The following is a 22,563-nucleotide window of genomic DNA, read 5'->3' as shown; positions in this document are numbered from 1 at the left end:
ACAACACATCAGAGCCACTCCCTACCCACCCACCCACCCCAAGTTCTGGCAGGGAATGCCAGGAAAGCTGAGCAAAGCACGCTGCTGCGCCCCTCGTGGCAACATAACCCCCAGAGAGGCCCTGGCCCTTAGTGTCATACTTGTCAGGTTTGAGGTCACGGTGGACGATGCCATAGTTGTGCAGATACTCCAGGGCAAGGACGGTCTCAGCAAAGTACATGCGGGCCATCTCTACGGGGAGTGCCCCTATGTTCTTCAACAGTGTGGCACAGTCCCCGCCTGCTGGGAGAAAGGTGAGATGGTTAGGGAGGCAACTAGGGTGCTGTCTTATTCATACGGAGGACTACTGTATGAAGTCCTCTGTATACTTCTATACTGTATAGAAGTATAGCTTCCAAATCATGTGAGGTACTGGTTCCTCTCTATTCGGCCCTGGTTAGGCCTCATCTAAAGTATTGCGTCCAGTTCTGGGCTCCACAATTCAAGAAGGACGCAGACAAGCTGGAGCGTGTTCAGAAGAGGGCAACCAGGATGATCAGGGGTCTAGGCACGCTTGGTGGGAACATGGGAGAGGGCCTTCTCGGTGGCTGCTCCGGTGCTCTGGAACTCTCTTCCCAGGGAAGCTAGGCTGGCTCCCTCCTTGATGGGCTTTCGGAAGCAGGCTAAAACTTTTTTGTTCAAGCAGGCCCTTGGAGAATAATCCAGCCCTCCATCTATGTTAATGTCTTATAATTTTGTTGTGTATTTTTTAAATGTTTATGGTTTTGTTTCCCTCCGCCCCGCCCCCCCCCAATGTATATTTTAAACTTTGTAAGGCCGCCTTGACGCCCAGCATTGGGCAAAAGGCGGGATACAAATAATAATAATAATAATAATAACAACAACAACAACAACAACAACAACAACAACAACAAAGCCCTATGAAGAGAGACTGAAAGAACTGGGCATGTTTAGCCTGGAGAAGAGAAGATTGAGGGGAGACATGAGAGCACTCTTCAAATACTTAAAAGGTTGTCACACAGAGGAGGGCCAGGATCTGTTCTTGATCCTCCCAGAGTGCAGGACACGGAATAACGGGCTCAAGTTAAAGGAAGCCAGATTCCAGCTGGACATCAGGAAAAACTTCCTGACTGTTAGAGCAGTGCGACGGTGGAATCAGTTACCTAGGGAGGTTGTGGGCTCTCCCACACTGGAGACCTTCAAGAGGCAGCTGGACAAGCATCTGTCAGGGATGCTTTAGGGTGGATTCCTGCATTGAGCAGGGGGTTGGACTAGATGGCCTTGTAGGCCCCTTCCAACTCTGCTATTCTATGATTCTATGATTCTACTGCTCTGTCCTATCCTTTGACTGAAGCTTGCAGTCATAAAAATGTAAGAAGAGCTCTGACGGACCAGGCCAAGGGCCTAGCTAATCCAGCATTCTATTCCTACAGTTGCCAACCAGATGCTAATGGAAAGCTCACAGCAGGACATGAATACAACTGCACTCTCCCCCTTGTGTTCCCCATGGAGGCGCACAACCTGATAACGGAGGTCAATAAGTTTAATCTTATTTAAACACTGGCAATGGCACAGCATCCTCCACCCCCACCCCCCCAAAATTGCAGAGCCAAAAAAATCCAGCGTATTTCAGCTTAAAGCACTTAGTGCCAGTAACTAAGTCTTAAGGGAAGCATTTCAACCTCTTCGAATAGGGGGGAAATGCACAAAAAACAGGAAACCACCAAACAGTGGTTGAGGGAAGGCCAGGGGAAGAGGGCGTTGGGAACCCCAGAGGGCTAGTTTCGGAACCCTAGAGGACCAGATTTGGCCCAGGGAACTGAGGTTCTGCCCCCTGGCTTAGGGGGCGTATGGAAGGCCACAGGGCACACACAGCTCTGTTCTCCATCAGCTCACTAGTACTCCCCACCCTTCTATCATCTGCTGCCTGAGGCAGTCGCCTCACTCTGCCTAACGGTAGGGCCGGCTGTGTGTATCCAATGGGAAGCAGTGGTTTGCCACACCCCAGAGAAGAACAGAAAGGCTCAGAGACCTGGCTACAACACAGGGTCTCTGCGACACCACCACTTCACACACAAGGCTCTGACGCACACACCTCCCTCAGGCTAAGCACCACCACTTAAATACCCCAGGAGCAGGGTAAAAAGAGAAGTATAACCTTTCCCTTATAGCAGAGGGGAAAGGTAAGGAGATTTGGAAAAGGCTTTTCTGTGAATACAGCAGGCTGAAGGTTTAATGTAATGTGTTTATTTATGAACTAATGGAGCAGGAGATACAGCTAAACTGTCATGTGGTTTTATGGAGCAAAATAAAGAAAATGTTTATTGTTGTTTACAGTTTTTAGTTCCTTCAAATTCTATTCAAATCCTGCCTATTCTTAAGAATACTGGTAGTAACAAACCTAATAATAACAATCTTTAGTCCTTATGATCTTATTTTCACTCACTCCTCATACAACTCCTGACAAGAAATCACACAGCTAAACACATCTACCCTCCAAACCCCATCACCCACCAAACCCCTCAGACCACTCAGCTCCCCCATATATAGACTCCTCCCCCTTTTCCACAGCATCGCCAGCCACACCCACTCAGTCCAACATTCCGTACTCTCTAGACATACTCACCTAGACTAGACATACCTAAGGGAATAGAAATGTGGGTAACGCCACAGTCTCCTCTGCAGCTTGCCCCTCATTCAGTAGACCACATCAAACTCATGCCAAGGCCTGGTGGCAATTGTATACGCACTGTGGCATTTGTTCATGTGGCACTCCCGTATACTTTGGACTTGTCTTGTGGCATACAAGTCAGAATAGCTGGCCAGGAAGAGGCCAGTTCTTCCATGTTTCTGGGCTCACTGAGACAGTAGCTCATCCCAGAGGCATCTTGTTAGTCCACCTTTTGTCTCAACGTTCTTTGCTTATCCCTCCACAGCTCAGAACTAAGTCCCAGTCTTTTACTACACAGTTTCATGAGCTGTCTTGAGAGGTTCCACCACACGATCCAGGAGATGTGCCCAAATCCTTTGCAACATCACAGAGGACGTGGGAGCACAACACCCACATTGCACATAGTAGCGCACACTCCAAAGTATTGCACTCCAGCAACCTTTCTACATAACGCCAATTTCCAAACTGCAATAATTTGCAATTGTCTTAGCAAGATAGGAAGCCGCCTTAAGCTAAATGAGTAGTTACACCAGGGCTGAGCAGAGATCAGACTTGCAGGATCTGCTTTGTTTTTTATTTGAACATCCAACCCCCAAAACCTGGTGTACAAATAGAATAAAACGTGTGCCCAGGAGATTGTTTCAAGAACCTGAACTGAATGGAGCTCACATTCATTCTACACAAAAATTCGCTCCAGCTTTCATCAATTCAGCAGATTAATTTAGGCAGTATAATATTGCTGCTATTGTTAAACAACAGATATCTTTGATCTACTGCAAATCATGCAGAGATCTAGCCATAGATCCAGATCTACCTTCTGCCCATTTCTGGGCTACACGGACCGGCAGTGCTGCTTTGGGGTTTCAGGCAGCTGTCTGTCCCCACACCTATCTGGAGCTGTCATGTTTTGAACCAGTGGAGGCTGGTGGCTCAGATGTCAGAGGGATGGTGAATCCACTCCGGGTTTCAGTCGGAACCATTCAGAACTCTAACGGAGCTCTCCAAGAACCCAGAGCGGACTCATTGCCCCACTGACATTGGAGCCACCACTGGTTAGACCCTAGGACCTTTTGCATGTGATGTGTGTGCTTAACTCCTCCCCCACTATCATTCCTGTGTACAAGCAGAGTTGTGGTCTGATCAATGCTGTATTTAGTAGGTGATTGGTATATTTTATGGATGTTCTTAGTAATGTGTTGTTGGATAAATTCACTTTGTAGCGTTCTGTACCCTAATGTCAATACAACTCCCCCCTCAACCGTGGACCATGGCTAACACAGCCAATACAGGGTGACCCTATGAAAAGGAGGACAGGGCTCCTGTATCTTTAACAGTTGTATTGAAAAGGGAATTTCAGCAGGTGTCATTTGTATATATGGAGAACCTGGTGAAATTCCCTCTTCATCTCAACAGTCAAAGCTGCAGGAGCCCTGCCCTCTTTTAAATCTGGTCACTCTATTATAGCTCCTGCAGCTTTAACTGTTGTGATGAAGAGGGAAGTTCACCAGGTGTGACATGCATACAAATGACACCTGCTGAAATTTCCTTTTCTATGCAATTGTTAAAGATACAGGAGCCCTGTCCTCCTTTTCATATAGTCACCCTAGATACACACAGCCGGCCCTACCATTAGGCAAAGCGGCACAGGGCCTCCATCCCCACCATGTGCTGGGGCTCCATACCTTCGACATACTCCATGACCATGCAGAGGTAGCGCTTGGTCTCGAAAGAGCAGAACATGCTGACCACAAAGGGGTTCTCTGCAAACGTCAGAATGTCGCGCTCCACAAAGGCCTGCTGGATCTGGTTGCGCAAGATGAGGTTTTGCTTGTTGATCTTCTTCATGGCAAAGCGCTGGCGGGTCTCTTTATGCCGCACCAGATACACAGCTCTGAGGTAGGAGAAGGAAACAGAGGAGGCGGTGTCACCAAGTAGCATTTCCTGGGCTCTGGCCAGCAGGCCTGCATCCCCCTTGCCAGAATCAGGAAATACAGAATCCTGGAGTCATCATGTCCCACTCCCTCAAAGCACACCTGAGAACCACTTTCTCCAAGAACAGGGTAGAGAATTTAGGAGATTTAAGGGCTCCCTGTTCTCTAATTATTAGAATCTGTTCTCTAGTAATTAGAGAACAGGGAGCCCTTAAATCTCTTAACAATGGATTGGAAAACAAACATTTACCTAGAACGGTTTTGGGTGCGAGGGGATTAGATCTGCTCATACATCCATTGCACCAGTTCTCCACATTGTTGTGACCTCTTGAGATGATAAAAGGCCTTGGGCCATCCTTGGGTGAGAGCTGTCCTAGTCAACGTGCTCATGCACTAACATCTTCTTCGGATGCCCTCCTCCAGGTCTCAGTGGTGGTGGCCCCCCCTTGTGAAATGCCCTCCACAGGGGTGCTTGCCTGGTGCCTCGCAAGGTTTTCGTTTTCGTTTTATTTAAAGTTCATAAACTTTTGAATCACTGCTTTTAAGTGTTGTCTTAATTACTGTTCTAATTACGTAATTTCTGAATCCTATTATAGTGTGATTTTATTATTATTATGTGTTATTATTATTATTATTATTATTATTATTATTATTATTGTAAACTGCTATGGAAAGATTGTTGAAGGGTGGCATATAATTTTATTTAAAAAAAAATACACAATTTTTCTTTTTCAAATTATGTCTCCTGAATATTTTATTTATTTACTTTATTTATTTATTGCATTTATATACAGCCCCATAGCCGAAGCTCTCTGGGCGGTTTACAAAAGTTTAAAACAGCAAACATTAAAAACAAATATTTAAAAACATAAAAAGCATAAAAACAACAATATCTGTATAAAAATAGCTATTCTGGGGTCCATTAAAAACAAACAAACTCAGCATGCTGTTAAATGCCTGGGAGAAGATAAGTGTCTCGACCTGGCGTCGAAAAGATAACAATGTTGGTGCCAGGTGAGCCTCATTGGGGAGATCATTCCATAATTGGGGGCCACCACTGAAAAGGCCCTCTCTCTGTTTGAGCCCAGTTCAGGTATTTCCGAAGATCAGAGATCCTACTCCCATGGTAGAGGGGATAGATTTTTGCATCCCTTCCTCTACCATGCTCATAAAGAAAGATGGCTGCTTAAGAGGCCCAAATTGCTTAATTATTTCATCTCAAAGGGTGGGGGAGAACTCACCTGATTTGGGGAGACCATATGGACTGTTGCATCGTACATTTTTCTGTGAGTGTGGTGGAGAGCAGCATGCTGGCCTACTCTACCACCGTGGGAGGAGAATCCTGGACTCAGAAAATCAACCGGACTGGTTTGCAGCTAAAGTGTTGAACCAGAAGCAGAGATCCTTCCAGACAGGCAGGTCCAAGGAGCTTAGTATGCAAGTAAACTCACTCACCCATATGCTCCGTTGCTTATAAGTTTAATAGTTTCAAAGTCTCCTTCTCCTGGTGGCTTCTTTGGCTTTGGAGTAGTTCCACGACTCTGTAACGGCAGGTACACTAGGTGTGAGGGCACAAGCAGTTCAGATAAAGACAGGACCCTCCCGCCCTATTCGGAGGCCTTTTTCCTTCTTGTTTTACACAGACTAACCCTGCACTTTAGTCTTGAGATACAGCACTTGCGAACACTGTGATGACTGGTACCAGGAAGTGGAAGAGAGCCATCCTGAAACTATATAGGCATACTGGCCAATGTAGGTTCTTCCATCATATTTACAGATGTGGGAAATGCAAAAAACCTGAAGAACTACAAATGCAAAATGGGGATCTCCAACTATGCAACAGCATCTAGGATCTGATGTTACAGGAACCTTGGTGGTGGAGCCATTCACTGATTCAGAGACCTATTATGGAGTTACTCATCTGTTTTCTTCATTCCCCAAGAAGAGTCCCCAAGCCAGGCATATGTTGGTCACATCAATAAGAGCTTAGCAATAAAGAACAGGAAGCTTAAGAGATTCCACATGATGTGTGTAGCCTCCTTTTTGTAGCCTCCGTTGCTCATTCTTATCCCAAACTATCCCAGAAGCACCTGGGCAGGGAGCTGAGGGGAACCATGAGCCTACACCTGGGCTGTTTTCCCACCTGGCCTGGCAAAGGCTGGCTAGACTCCAGCATGCCTCACTTTTTGTCTTGCATTTTACTAAATAATAATAATATTTCATACAGCAGAAGAATAATCCATGCAGCATTTTTTTGGGGGGGGGGAACTTACATTGTATTTCACTCTTAATTAACATATAGAGTTCTCACGGGCCTTGCAACACATATAAGGGATGTTTTACTACTGGCTTTACTCTATGCATTCTTTCACAAGGACTTGTTTCTGGCTCACCTTATTTATTTATTTATTACATTTATATCCCGCCCCATAGCCGAAGCTCTCTGGGCGGTTTACAAAGGATAAACACAGTGAACATTAAAGACAAATATACAAAAATTTTAAACCATCAAAAGCATAAAAACAACAATACCCATTTAAAACAACTATTCTGGGGTCAGTTAAAAACTCAGCATATGCTGTTAACTGCCTGGGAGAAGAGAAAAGTCTTGACCTGGCGCCAAAAATATAACAATGTTGGAGCCAGGCGAGCCTTGTTGGGGAGATCATTCCATAATTGGGGGGCTCGACTGCAGCTGAAGACAACCAGAGTGCAGGAAAGGTTTTGTCCATCTAGCCCAGTGGTTCCCAAAGTGGGCGGTGGAAATGCATAGGGGAGCGTTAAGAGGCAAAGGGGCAGTGATGGGGCAGCAGCGCTTGAGGTGGCCTTTTCCCCGTACCAGGAGTTTTGGTTACAGAAGGAAATTTCTGATTGCTATCCTTCACTATGGAGAGTGGTTCAGAAGCTCCTGGTTGCATTTCCAACATCATATTTGGTGGAATGCGGTTTTAGCGTGGTCTGCCTACTTCTCTCCAAGCAACGAAATCGACTCCCGATTACTAAACGTGGTGATTTAAGACTCATGTGAAGTGATTTTAAACCAGACCTTGGGAAACTCGCATCACTTCAAGCCCATCCAATCCATTAAGAATTTACAGAATAGTGAGGTACTCGATCTACCCTAGTTACTAAATGTGATACCTAATATCCTTGCTAAATGACTATCAGACTTTGAAAAGATGATATCACTGGATCAAGTTCATCAATTATGTTTAATTGAATAAGCTAAAAAAAAATGTAATTTTATATCATGTTTTTATACTGTTTGTTTTATACTTTGAATGGTTTTAGTTTTTGTGAACCGCCCAGGGAGCTTCGGCTGTTGGGCGGTATAAAAATGCAATAATAAATAAATAAATAAATAATTGGATTTTGAATAAACATTCAATTAATTGTTACTGTTTTGAATTTCATTGTTCTTATCTTCCTTAGTGGGTCGCTTGAAAACCGCTATTCTGAATAATGGTTTTTATAGGGTAGGGTAGGGGGCGCTGGGCATGAGTTTGTGGAACCAAGGGGGCGGTGACCTGAAAAAGTTTGGGAACCACTGGCCTCGCCCCTCTCTACCCAAACAAACTGGCCCCTGCTTTGGCTGGCAAACAGCACCAATGGAATGGTAGCCTGGGGAGGGGCGGTGAATGCCCACCGTGGGCACGGCATCGCCCCTTTTTCTGAGCCTCTGCTTGGTGTCGGCACGAAAGCTGTTCTAGGAGTGGCGCTTCCTGCCTTTCCAGCTGCGTGTGAAAATGCCATAATTTCCCACGCCCTCCATAGCTGGGGGCTTGGGCCTGTGTGCCATTGCATACTTGTGCAGAAGTGCTGCTTCCATCCCCGTTTCTGCATGGCAGCATGGTGCATCCCTCCTCCCTTAGCTTGCTCCTTTCCCAATGAAAAATGCAGTACATATTCAGGGAAGCATGGATGAACGAGGGAGAGGATGCACCCTTGGCTTTGTGCGGCAGTTACGCTTCGTCATTTATTTCCCGTTTAGCATGCTCATATCTTCCCTGCCATCCCAAAGGCTTGAGGTGGCTCACAACGGTTCACAAACCAAGTGTATAGTACACCATTCAGATTCAATAAACCAACATGTATTCCTCTCTTCCGTTTGACCATTATGCTCCTTGTCCAATCCTTCTTCCACGGCCACCTCTTCTCCTTACTTTCCCCTCTCACCTGCCTATTGCAGGCCCAGGCCTCCCAACATGCTCTTCCAACTCCACCTGAGCTAGGGTGACCATATGGAAAGGAGGACAGGGCTCCTGTATCTTCAATAGTTGTACAGAAAAGGGAATTTCAGCAGGTGCCATTTGTATATATGGAGAACCTGGTGAAATTCCCTCTTCATCACAACAGTTAAAGCTGCAGGAGCCCTACCCTCTTCTGTATCTGGTCACTGTAGTATAGCTCCTGCAGCTTTAACTGTTGTGATGAAGAGGGAACTTCACCAGGTGCTGCATGCCTACAAATGACATTATTTGCGGCTTTGCAAGGAATCCTGGAGCACCGCTCTCCAATGGCACCCAGCTTCACTGGCACCTTCCTCTACTTGATGCCATCCAGATATGTTGGACTGCAACTCCCATCATTCCCAGTCAGCATGGGGACTGCCATCCTCGGTCGGCCCTGCTGCCACCTCTGCTGAACTCAAAATGGACAGTCTTCAACAGCTTCTTCAACTCCAAGGGAGTCATCTAACATGTGAAACACGTAACTAGGGCTGCAAGTTTTAATTTATTTAACCAACAGATCAATCAGCTTAAGTCTTAGTTGATTAACTGCTGGAGTTCCAAGTTAAGGGCACATTTATTTCACTGTTTCAATTCCACTGAATGGGAAATTAAAAAGTAGCCATTAAAGATAGCCATTCTTTGTAGCAAGGAGAGGAAGCATTCATTTATTACATTGCAAGGAACCTGAAACATCCTTCAATATCTCATAGAGGGGACCCAAGCCCAGAGCCATGAAACAAAGCACCATCAAACAAGCTCTGTGAGCCCAGGAGGGTGTTGGATTTGTTTTTGGCAACAGCAGCCTCCCCCAGCCCCATCACTGCAGCTTCTGAAGCAGAGGGAAGCTGGCCCTATGATACTGGGGGGGGGGGAGCGTCAGCCGCATAAAGGCAAGTGTGCTGACGACACGCAGCTCTATTTCTCCTTTTCATCTTCAGCAGGAGAGGCTGTGGATGTGTTGAACCGGTGCCTGGCTGCGACAATGGACTGGACGAGGGCTAATAAACTGAAACTCAATCCAGACAAGACTGAGACGCTGTTAGGAGGTGATTCCGCTGACAGGATGGGGGGGTGTTCTACCGGTTCTGGATGGGATTGTACTCACCCTGAAGGAGCAGGTTCGTAGCTTGGGGGTTCTTTTAGACCCATCATTGTCACTTGAGGCTCAGGTGTCCTCAGTGGCACGGCGTGCCTTCTACAAACTCCGGTTGGTGGCCCCTATCTAGACAGGGATAACCTGGCTTCAGTTGTCCATGCTCTGGTAACCTCCAAGTTAGATTACTGCAATGCACTCTACATAGGGCTGACTTTGAAGACGGTTTGGAAGCTGCAGCTCGTGCAAAATGCAGTGGCCAGATTGATTTTGGGAACCAGAAGGTTCGACCATATAACACCTGCTCTGGTCCGCTTGCACTGGCTGCCTATGTTTCCGAGCCCAATTCAAGGTGCTGGTTTTGACCTATAAAGCCTTACACGGTTTGGGACCACAATACCTGACGGAACGCCTCTCCTGACGTGAATATACCCGGTCACTACGTTCAACATCTAAGGTCCTCCTCCGGGTGCCTACTCCGAGAGAGGCTCGGAGTGTGGCAACAAGGGACAGGGCCTTTTCGGTGGTGGCCCCCAGACTGTAGAATGATCTCCCTGACAAGGCTCGCCTGGCGCCAACGCTGCTATCTTTCCGGCGCCAGGTTAAGACTTTCCTCTTTGCCCAGGCATACGGTGGCACGTCTTAATCACCCACATGTTTAGTTTTTAAATGGTTTTTAATGCTTTATGTGTGTATGTTTTGTGTTTTAGGATTTAAAATTTTGTATACTCATTTTAATCTTAATTTTAGAATTTCTGTAAACCGCCCAGAGAGCCCTGGCTATGGGGGCAGTATATAAGTGCAATAAATAAATAAATAAATAAATAATAAAAAAAGCAAACGGGTAGTGCAAATCCCTTGCACGGGCCTAAGCAGCCCTTTGGATCCTGCCCTACATCAAGGTTTTAGTAACATACATTTATTCAAAATGGATCATTAAAGCATCAAAAAGAGAGCAGTTAAATCCGTTTTTAAAGCTTTAATCAGCCCTCGGTTAAATAGTTTTAGAAATAAACTTAGATGCATCTTCTCGATTTGATTTAGTTTAACTGGTGTTAGGTACCACCGCCATACCAATTTATAAAAAAAATTCTTTTATCCTTACTGATAAGGTTTTCAAATTCCGTGCTTTCCATATCTTATCCCAACTCTGGTTACTTATTTGAAATTTAATATCATTTTCCCATACCAATTTATAACCATCTTCCTGATCCTCTCTTGCCATTAATATTCTATAAACTTAGATGCATCTTAACGTATCTATTTATTTGCTGCAATCCCAGGCAACCTGATTTTTCTGCCCTGCCTCATTCGTGGAAAAGGTATTGGCATCTCCCCATGCTCTAAGCCCCCCCCCCCATGTTTTCCAACCACTTCTTCCCTCTATTCTCTTATCGTGGAAAATCCATTAAGTAAGAAAAGAAGGAATGGCAGCAGTGGGATCTCTCCATCTGGAAGCACCTCCGCTCCTGTTGAACTCAGATGGATTTGCTTCTGATGGAAAGACGCAGAGGATCACACAGTTCAGTTGGCTCTCTTGTATGAATAAACATGAGGTGCTTAATTTTCCTAGGAGATACTCATGCGAAAATGAATCCCCGCCTTGGGGCCAAACTAGATGCAACGTTAACTGCATGAAGGCAAATCGTGCATGTTTTGGGGGCTATGGAGGTGGGGGGGGAGTCTGAGCAGCCATGGAACTGTGGTTCCTTTTGGGCAGAGGGCTCCTAGCACCAGCAACCAGAGGGCCTTGCGCAGATGTTCCACCTTTTTCACCTTAACGGATTTTCCGTGTTAAGGAAAAAGATGGAGGGGGAAGGGGGAAGAAAACACAGGAGGATCATGAGTAGAAGACATCGTAGTCTGGACCTCACCTAAACTTCCGTGAATGAGGCAAGGTGACAGCACCATAAAAACCTTGTGTGGAAACACGCTTTGAAGGTTACAGGGGTGCTATTTAAACCACAGAGGTGTATGTCAATTCCCTTTGCGCAATTAATGTCTAGTTTGACCCGCAATACCAGTTGCTGCTAGTAGAGAAACGTGGGCTCAATGCCAAGTACATGGCTTTCGATACCCCCATGCACCCTACTCTAGGGTGACCATATGGAAAGGAGGACAGGGCTCTTGTATCTTTAACAGTTGTATTGAAAAGGGAATTTCAGCAGGTGGCATTTGTATATATGGAGAACCTGGTGAAATTCCCTCTTCATCACACCAGGTAAAGCTGCAGGTGCCCTGCCCTCTTTTAAATCTGGTCACTCTGGTATAGCTCCTGCAGCTTTCACTGTTGTGATGAAGAGGGAATTTCACCAGGTTCTCCATATATACAAGTGACACCTGCTGAAATTCCCTTTTCTATGCAATTGTTAAAGATACAGGAGCCCTGTCCTCCTTTTCATAGGGTCACCCTACCCTACTCAACACCAACCAAGTGGCTTTGGTCGGGGCGGTAGCAGCAGAACCAGCGAGCAGGGTAAGACAAGGGTGCGCGTGTGTGCGAAAGAAAAAGCCAGGGGTAGATGGCAAAGACCTGGGGTGGGATTGGCACGGCTGCACCCTGTGTACTGACCTCCGTGAACTCCTCTGTCTCAGGTGTGTTGGATCCTCCGCTATCGTGCTCCTCCACATACAGCACATCTGACGACAACGGGGTTTGGAAAAAGCCAAAGGGAGAGCCAAGGGAACAAGGCTTTAGCGACCCCCATTGTCATTCATGAAAGCACAGAAAGGGCGAAACCTTAGACATATGCATAGCCATGCATATACACTAATGCACATGCAGGTGGTACATATACGCACACAGCGTGGCATGCTAACTCAACGTGTGTGTGTGGGGGAGACACATGCGTCTAGCCGACGCAGCTGGAGGCACAACCATGCACTGCTAACACAGAATGCGGTTTGCATGCACCTTAACACACACCTTAGTAACAGATATGCAAGCACCTGTGGGTGCAGGCAGGTGTGCAGTTTTGCTCACATTCACACTGGAACATACATGCAACCGTGAAACCCTGTTCACACAAATGCAACAGTATGTGCAAACACACACACACACACTGTACACAGATGCTGACAGCAGTGATGCAGTGAGGTCATTTTAGACTCTTTTGATACTGGTAATGTGTATAACTTCCCTTCCTTCAAAATGTGGTAAGCCAGCCCTGCAGTGTTTGGGGGCCCTGGCCCTCTTTTCTCATTCTGCTGGAAGCCCTGCCCTGTGTGTACCACTGGCTAACTAAAGTGCAGGCTAACTTGCAGGCATGAACATGTATGTTTACAAGTTCTGTGTAACAAATAAACCATCCTCGTGTGGAAATGTGAGATGCTCCCCCTTGCACCTAGGACCTCGGAGGCCCCTCTGCTCTGCCAAACTGACATGGGTGCTCTGACGCCAGATGGACTCCTCAAATAACACATGACAAGTCCATGCAATCCCCATCCCCGTGGGCCCTTGGGGAAGAAACACAGCTGGAAACGGCCAATTTTGATTGGGAAACCAGTCTAAGGAGAAAGGGTTACATGACCCCCTCCTCCTGCACTGCTCTGATCAAATCCAGAGCCCCCGGTGCCTACAGCCAAGTCTTTTTTGAAAGCTGGAAAACATTCCAAGGCCGGGTTCGGACAACACAATAAGCAACGGTTGATTTCGATGCTCCTCCTATTACTCCGCCCTCCGTTGATTATCGTGTCGTCCAAACTCAACCCAAATGTCTGCTACATCATGCGCAGTCTATCTCTCAATTTGCCCAGATGAAGGAAGATGCACAGCCTGACCATGGGGATCTGTCAGCCTTGACTTCAGACTCGAGGCATCAAAAGCGATCTAGTTCCACATAATTCTATGTAAAAAAATCAAAAGGGTATTGAAGGAAGTAAAAGGTACAACCGGAGTGATGTTGAGACCAGAAGAAGCAAAAACAGGAAAGCACCATCTCTAAAACGTTAGATAAAATGTTCGCTTTCAGTCATAAGGCAGATTCATACATCCGAGTGGCTTTTGTTTTATCACCTATCTGGGATATATGATCAAATGGAGGACAAGATAGCTTCTCATGTTTGTGTGAACTAGCCTAGGCTGGGCCAACTACAGATCTGAGAGGCTCTGGAGAAGTGTCCTTTGGGGTCGGTTCCTCTGTCCGTGGAACCGGGCAAGCTTACTTGGCAGCCCACTTTTAATTCCCCATGCTAGGCTGGGGGCATTGTGGGAAATTTAAATGGTGGCCAGATCCAGTCTCCTGGCACTGCTTGTTGTGCCGGGCCAGAAAAAGAAAATGTAAGGGGGGCCAGGAGAGGCACCATCAGCAGTAGGCCCTGCCAAGGATAGCAAATCTGTGCCTGGGCTGTACCAGATGGGGGCCTCACATGACCAAGTACTCCTCCATATTAAAAGAAAATCCCTACACATCGAAACAAGAGTGTCAAGGAAAAGGGCTTTAGCCTAGCCTTCTCCCTGGCATGCTCAAATTAAGATTAAATTAAAATTAAGTAGATTGAGGGGAGACATGATAGCACTCTTCAAATACTTAAAAGGTTGTCACAGAGGAGGGCCAGGATCTCTTCTCGATCCTCCCAGAGTGCAGGACGCGGAATAACGGGCTCAAGTTAAAGGAAGCCAGATTCCAGCTGGACATCAGGAAAAACTTCCTGACTGTTAGAGCAGTACAACAATGGATTCAGTTACCTAGGAAGGTTGTGGGTTCTCCCACACTAGAGGCCTTCAAGAGGCAGCTGGACAACCATCTGTCAGGGATGCTTTAGGGTGGATTCCGGCATTGAGCAGGGCGTTGGACTCGATGGCCTTGTAGGCCCCTTCCAACTCTGCTATTCTATGATTCTATGAAGAGAGTATGGAAAGGGGGTCCATCCCCACCTCACTTAGCTTTTGTGACAGACTCTTTAGCTATTGTTTTTAGGAGGCTACAGATGGTCCATAATTTGAATAAGTTTGGGGGAATTCAGGGTGGGTGGGTTCCTGCATTTCATTTAGCCCCACCACCAGACATACACACTACCTTTCCATCACAATTCAAGCACTGGACGTGAAAGGAACGGTTTTGTACGAAGGAACATTCAGTCCTCTCGGTGAGAAGTAGGCCTCAGAGTCAAGAGTCAGTAAGAATTCGGCCTCAGAGTCAAGAACGAGACCTCACAGTTAGGATGAGAAAAGGGTTTCGGTCCAACCAGAATTGGTCCAGAGCCCACAGCAGAGACTGTTCTCAAGTTAAAGCAGGACAAGTCCTTCCAGATGTTTGGGCCGACAATTCCTAACAGCCCTAACCAGCATGGCCAATGGTGAGGCATGATGGGAGTTGTAGGTAAAAAAAAAAATCTAGAAGGCTACACATTGCCCTCCCTCGTTGTAAAGGATCCCAATCCCCTGTCATAACCATACAACTACAGCAGGGGTGGGTGGAATGACTTCCAATCTTCCACTGTCCACCTTTTTGTTTTGCTTCTACTAGAATCTCCAGTGTCCACTTACATTTTTAAAACAAATTACAAAGCAAAAAAGACACTCTCAGGATCCCTTTACACAGATCTGCAAAGCATTAACTATTAAGGCATCCTGAAAACCCTCGCTAGATTTGACGAAAGTCACTACGCTTCACAAGAGTTCCGGCAATTAACTAACACAAGGTGGTTGCCCCAAAATTGGCTAGTGGTCTCCTCCTGTTTTATGGGGGCTACTGTGTTAATAACTCTGTCCCTGAGAAATTCCAGATGTGTTTGACCTTTTTGTTAAGATCTTGGAAATATGCTGTCCTGGCTGGCCTCCCTCCCAGACATCCATTAGTGCCATCACAACCTGTTTATTTGTTTGTTTATATACTGCTTATCAAGTACACCAGCATACACAATAGTCACACAAATGGAGAGGTTATCCTGAATGTTGCAGGGGAAGTAAGATTGGTCCAGGATAATGAATCCCTCTGGGGAAAAACGCAATTCGGTGCTTCTTGGGAGCTAATGTAATGCCAAACTCAACAGGCAATGTGAAGGGTGACTTGCCACAAACCCACAGAAGTTACAAGATGAGCATGCTGACACATGCATGAAGTCACACACAGGTATGGTCACACGACATAACAGGTATCGTAGCTCAGGTATGCACGCACAGGGCTGCCCACTTGCTTGCAGCTGGTTTTTGTCGCATTACCTGGGAAGGGGTCTCGGGTGAGTCCCAGCTGGCTGATGATGTAGCGAGGGATGTCTGTCTTCACCAGGTGTCCCTCTTTGGCATGGTCCTCAGCCGCTTCCAACAGGTGGTAGAACTCCTCAGGATTAAACTCCTAGAGTGCAGCAGAGTCGGTCAGAGTTAGGGCTGGGCATTGCTCCATGAACAGTCCCGGCTTAGAGCAGAGCACTTCTTCCATAACGGCAGCCTTCCCCAACCTGATCCCCTCCAGATGTGTAGGACTACAAATCCTAGAATCCCACAGCCAACTGACTGGGGGATTTTGGGAGTTTAGTCTCACACATCTGGAGGGGATCAGGTTGGGGAAGGCTGTTCAAGGGAATGAGTGAAGAGTAGTGTAAGTGAAGAGATCCTGTGATTGAGGTTTTGGTTTCAAGCATTTGAACAGTTGGGCAGTGGGGTAGCAACTCTACACTGGCTACCTATTCACTATCGGGTCAGGTTTAAGGTTTTGGAACTAGTGTACAAAGCCCTAAACCACTTGGGATCAGAATACCTGAGAGAGAGCCTTCTCCCTTACCAACCGGTCTGGTCACTGAGGTCATCAGAGAATATGCTCCTGGTGGTTCCACATAGACCTATGGCCTGACTGGAGTCCAGAAGGAAAAAGCCTTTAGTGTGGTGGCCCCCATTCTTTGGAACTCCCCGCCACTAGAGGTCAGGCAGGCACCAACATCAAGGTGCTTTCAGCACCTCCTGAAAATAGCTCTCTTCCAGGAAGCATCCCTTAACCCACAGTTTATATTGTCATTCTGTTTTTAAAACAACCATTTTAATAATTGTGTTTTAATTCTTTTTAAAAATCTTTTTACTTTCTACTTCTTATGTTCACCGCTCTGGAGTCTGTTTTAGATGTGGAGCAATATAAAAATATTGTAAATAAATCAGTTTGCGTACTATGGCGGAGCAGTAGTCAGCCACTTGGGCTGGAAGTTAGATTGGAACCTCTTTAAGTTAGACTGTGATCACTGTGAATCAGGAATCATGGGATGTTAAACATAAGAACATAAGAAGAGCCCTGATGCTGGATCAGACCAAGGGTCCATCTAGTCCAGCACTCTGTCCACACAGTGGCCAACCAGCCATCAGCCAAGGATAAACAAGCAGGACATGGTACAACAGCACCCTCCCACCCATGTTCCCCAGCAACTGGTGCACACAGGCTTATTGCCTCGAAAACTGGAGATAGCACACGACCATCAGGGCTAGTAGCCATTGATAGCCTTCTCCTCCAGGAATTTATCCAACCCCCTTTCGAAGCCATCCAGATTGGTGGCCATCACTACATCTTGTGGTAGTGAGTTCCATAATTTAACTATGCGCAGTGTGAAGAAGTACTTCCTTTTATTTGTCCGGGATCTCCCACCAATCAGTTTCATGGAATGACCCCAGGTTCTAGCATTTTGAGAGAGGGAGAAAAATGTCTCCCTGTCCACATTCTCCATACCATGCATAATTTTGTACACTTTTGTAGAATTTTGTAAAACGATTTGAGCGGCTGCAGAGCGCCAGAGGTCTAGGCTGCTTCTCGGGAAAGACCTCGGCAAAGCTGGCCACAAATGGGGAAATCAAGCTGGAGCAGGATCTGAACGATCACTTCCTTCAGCCAATCATCACAAGCCAACGGAAGGCAGGAGAAAACCCCACAAAATCTTTAAGGGGATTAAACAGCCTACCTACACTCCCTTATATAGTCTGATTTGGAATGGGGGGAATTGGATGGCTAAGTAAATACAGAAAAATGTTTTTAATAGACAAACAGATTTCCTTGCTGTTGTTTTAAAGCACTTTTTTTTTTTTAAAAAAAAAAGAAGCATTCTGTGTGTAGTTTTTCCTTCCAGATTGTCATGTCTAACCCTACTGCCCCTGTTTTGGGAGAAGGTGTTTCAGGTAATCAATCAGAATCAGATTCGGAACTAGAGACGGCGGCAGGAGACACCAGCCAGCCTGTACCAGTGGGGGAGGAAGCTCTCACAGGCGATACCCCAGCTGGGAGTCAGCCCTCTCCAGAGCTTATCTCCTCAAGGCCAAATCCTACACACTCAGTGGGAAGTGAGGTTTCTTCTGGAGGTGAGCGTCCCGACAAGCTAGCTGATGCTAGGGTCCGCCGGGAGCTGAAACACACGGCACGGAAGGAAGGTGTGAGAAAGTCAGTTAGATTATGCCACAACCTGCCTCCGCACCAGACCCTCTGAAGTTACAAGGCATTTGAGAAGTGGCTTCCTATTCTTCTTGAACGGACCATTTTTTTGCTTAGTTTGCATAGTTTTGCCTAGGGGGACGTTTCCAAGAGGTAAGACTCTCTTCAGGTAGAAGAGACGTTTGTTGCTTAATAAAAGCTTTGTGGATTACTTAGCAGGCCTCGTGGTTTGCCTCCCATCAAAAGCAGGAGTGTTCTGAGAAACAGGACACAGATCCAGATTACAGGGGGTGGGGACAGGGAGGAGTAATCAGGTGCTGAGGCGCTGGCTCACATCTCCCTGTTGCCTCTCTCACGCTTTCCACATTAGCAATGCTTGTACCTATGTAAAGCGCAGCAAAAGACGCCACATTCACTCAGCCCCAGCCAAAGTGATGCAGCACAACCACCTCCCCGACCAGCCAGATGGCGACTTGCCACAGTGAGGGAGCACTTCCCACAATCGGCAGGTGCGTCATCAGGGAAACCAACAGGCACCTTCCAAGCCTCACCCCCACCGGTGGATGGTCTGGGCCCTCCGGATGGTGGAGAGCAGAGCCAGGATTGGGGGGGCTGAAGGGAAGGCTTAATCTGTGCCAGGCCTCAGCGGGATTCAGCCCACAATCTCTTTTCAGGGCTAGAGCTTAGACCTGGAATATTATGAAGTAAGGATAAGGCAACTTTGAGACCCTCCACACTGGAACACGGCTGGCAAAAGGAATCCAAGCCATCAGGGCTTCCATAGTTACCTAGGGAGGTTGTGGCCACTCCCACACTAAAGGCCTTCAAGAGGCAGCTGGACCACCATCTGTCAGGGATGCTTTAGGGTGGATTCCTGCATTGAGCAGGGGGTTGGACTCGATGGCCTTGTAGGCCCCTTCCAACTCTGCTATTCTATGATTCTATGGCCCAAAATGTTTTGGGGCTGGAAGGGAAAGTCCAAATAGCAGGCACGGAGTAGGCCTACTTTTAAAGAAAGCCTCTTTTAATGAAATCAGCAACATAAGAGACCTTCCCAGTGGGCTGAGCGCTTGCATCAGACCTGTCTACCTCTCATCTTGCCCTCCTTAATTCTTCTCCAAATCCCAAATCCATTTTTCTTGCATGGTTGGTGCTAACAAGATGCCCAATACTAGTGAGCCATAGCTCAGTTGAAGCCCTGATAGCAGATATTGGTGGTTGGGATGGAGGCAAGAACTCCAGCCAAGGCTCCTGAATTGTCTTCCCAGCTCTGGAAGGGGAGGTGGTTCTGGGAGAAGAGCTGGTACTCATTATGGGATTCCAGGCTAGCTCTCTTTTTATTTTTATGGCATTTATTTAAAAATGGATGCCCATCCACTAACCCTGCAGGGGCTCTCAACCTAGTTTACATTATTAAATGTAAGGAGGTGTGTCAACCACAGAATCATAGAATAGCAGAGTTGGAAGGGGTCTATAAGGCCATCAAGTCCAACCCCCTGCTCAATGCAGGAATCCACCCTAAAGCATCCCCGACAGATGGTTCTGGATGGGGTTACACTCCTCCTGAAAGACTGTGTTCGCAGCTTTGGGGTACTTCTGGATCTGTCGCTCCAAATGACAGCCCAGATAGATGCGACGGCCAGGAGTGCCTACTATCAGCTTCGGCTGATATGCCAGCTGCGCCCCTTCCTAGAGTCGGAAGACCTAAAGACGGCAGTACACGCGCTGGTAATTTCAAGGCTCAACTTCTGCAATGTGCGCTACATAGGGCTACCTTTGTGCCTAGTCCGGAAACTTCAACTAGTTCAAAATATGGCAGCCAGGTTGGTCACCGGTACACCTAGGGGTGACCACATCACACCAGTCTTAAAATCTCTTCACTGGCTTCCAATTAGTTTCCGGGCGAAGTATAAAGTGTTGGTTATCACCTTTAAAGCCCTACATGGTTTGGGTCCAGGCTACCTGCGGGATCGCCTTCTCCCGTACAATCCGCCCCGCACACTCAGGTCCTCTGGGAAGAATTTACTCCAGTCAACGAAAACAAGGCTGACAACTATTACCCACAGGACCTTTTCTTCTGCCGCTCCCAGATTGTAGAATGGCTTGCCGGGAGAAATTCATCAACTTAACAGTCTTCCAGAATTTAAGAAAGCCATAAAGACTGACCTCTTCCGGCAGGCCTAACCAGTTGCATTTTAAGACACCTTTTTAATAATGTATTAGTTTTAAATGTTTTAATTAATTATATGTATTTTATGGTGTTTGCATTTGTGTTGTACCCCGCCTCGATCCAAAGGGAGAGGCGGGTAACAATTATTATTATTATTATTATTATTATTATTATTATTATTATTATTATTATTTGTTACATTTATATACCTCCGCATAGCCACAGCTCTCTGGGTGGTTTACGAAAGTTTAAAACAGTGAACATTAAAAACAAATATACAAAATTTAAAACCAAAAAAAGCATAAAATACAAACAAAAACAGACAATATCAGTTTTAAAAAAAACTATTCTGGGGTCAGTTTAAAAACTCAGCATATGCTGTTAAATGCCTGGGAGAAAAGAAAAGTCTTGACCCGGTGCCAAAAAAGATAACATATAATAAAGTAATTAAGTGTTTAGCACCATCGGTTTGCATGACACTTTACAAGAAGATAGATCTTCTTAAAATATAATGTTTGGGCAAATGCACACATTAGGGATAAATAGGGCCAGCAATATACGAGGTCAAGTGCACCTTGAATAAAAGAAAAATGTTACAGTTATTGCATTATAGCAGTCAGGCCTGTGCATGTGGCCTGTGCATGGTAAGGGCCTTTCTGCACATTCAGGGTTTTTTCCCTTCTCCATAAAAATTTTACATTACACCATCATTAGCTGTGCAGAATCCACACAGAATCCTGCCCCTGAATTTTGCCTCCGCTGTAATGGTATCTGAGCACTTGAAAGTGTCACATTTTGTATCTGAAAAAGAGTTCCTTCAAACTGGGCACAGATTGCTTTTGTGATTATTATGTAAACTGGGTATTATTTTATGATGTAATATCCAGCAACACAGCTCTCCCATCTGCCACTTGCGGAGTATTTTGAATGTACATTTAGAATTTTCTGGTGGCTCCTTTCTACTCCAACTACAGGATACCTTTGCAGCATTTAGAGCAGGGGGGCAACACCTTTTGGCCCTGAGGGCTGCATTGGGCGTCAGCCAAAACATCAGGAATTGCACATGTGAGCACACGGGCAAGCAGGAGCATGTACACACAAAACTCACACACTCATTCACACACATACACTCAGACTCACATCATACACACACTCATTCAACATTTTCCTCATCACACACACACACACGCACACACACACACACCCCTCAGTGCCTCACCAGGCATTCCAGTAGGCGAGCTGGACGAGAGATGATAATGAGTAGCTTCTTCACCAGCTGAGTGACAAAGGTCACCTCCTCACTCTCGGAGCGTTCGTAGGCCTACAAGCAACAGAAGAGGTGTCTCATTAGGGAAAGAGTTAACTTGACATCACCTCCATGGAATGCCACTGCACCTGCAAGGCACACCTCTCCATGGCCTCATTATCACTCCATTCAACCTCTCTGGTCCCACATGGCTCCCTTTGCCCATCATGGCTGCTTCCTTCTTAATTTTTCACCACCCACAATTCCAGTTTCCCAACAGAAATCACTCCTGGGACCATAGCTAGACCTAAGGTTTATCCCTGGATCGTCCAGGGGTCAGACCTGTTCATCTAGTTGACACACAGGGGATCCAGTGCTCAGGCAGGGGCGAACCCTGGATGATCCCAGGATAAACCTTAGGTCTAGCTGTGGCCCAGGTCAACCCAGCTTCCTTGCACCCCCTTTGAATGCTACTGTCTGTATCTTGCATTCACTGTCACACTTCTGACTTTGGCCTTAGCTAGACCGGGCTTTATCACAGGGCGAACCCCAGGATTGTCCCTGTGCATCCACATGACGCACAGGGGATCAGGGAGGGATCATCCCTCCCTTGCCCCAGGATAGAGCCCTCCTCTTTGGGCCCGGTTTTTCCACAGTCTTGGGCTGAGCCCGAGACCGCGGAACGTGTGGCCCGTTGCCGCAGTTTGACCCAGCTCCGCGTGATTCCTCACGTGGAGCCGGGAGCTGCGCCCATCGGGGGTAGGGTGAGGGGAACAGGAAAATTAAGTTAATTTTTTTAAAAAGACCTACCTTAAGCGCACGAGCGTTCGTGCACTGCTTCTCCTTTAAAAAATTTAAAAATGGCGGGCGCGACGCCT

The 22,563-nt window shown here is 46.5% G+C and overlaps 1 protein-coding gene across 1 annotated transcript in view; it reads right to left on the bottom strand.

Moving 5' to 3' along the window:
* The window catches only part of MAST1 (microtubule associated serine/threonine kinase 1), a 76,737-nt gene that overhangs the window by 19,302 nt on the left and 34,872 nt on the right, over nt 1-22,563 (bottom strand). The window contains exons 8-13 of the mRNA XM_063119326.1: nt 21,659-21,760; nt 16,091-16,223; nt 12,500-12,567; nt 6,058-6,143; nt 4,354-4,562; nt 141-279 (exon numbers count right to left, since the gene is read on the bottom strand). Of these exons, the coding sequence (XP_062975396.1) occupies nt 141-279; nt 4,354-4,562; nt 6,058-6,143; nt 12,500-12,567; nt 16,091-16,223; nt 21,659-21,760 (737 nt within the window). The remainder of the gene's footprint in view (nt 1-140; nt 280-4,353; nt 4,563-6,057; nt 6,144-12,499; nt 12,568-16,090; nt 16,224-21,658; nt 21,761-22,563) is intronic.

The sequence above is a fragment of the Elgaria multicarinata genome, chromosome 3 (assembly GCF_023053635.1).
Source record: "Elgaria multicarinata webbii isolate HBS135686 ecotype San Diego chromosome 3, rElgMul1.1.pri, whole genome shotgun sequence".
In the NCBI taxonomy this organism is placed as follows: Eukaryota; Metazoa; Chordata; class Lepidosauria; order Squamata; family Anguidae; genus Elgaria; species Elgaria multicarinata.
Note: the sequence above shows the minus strand (reverse complement) of the source record. Positions and strands in the feature narration are given on the sequence as shown.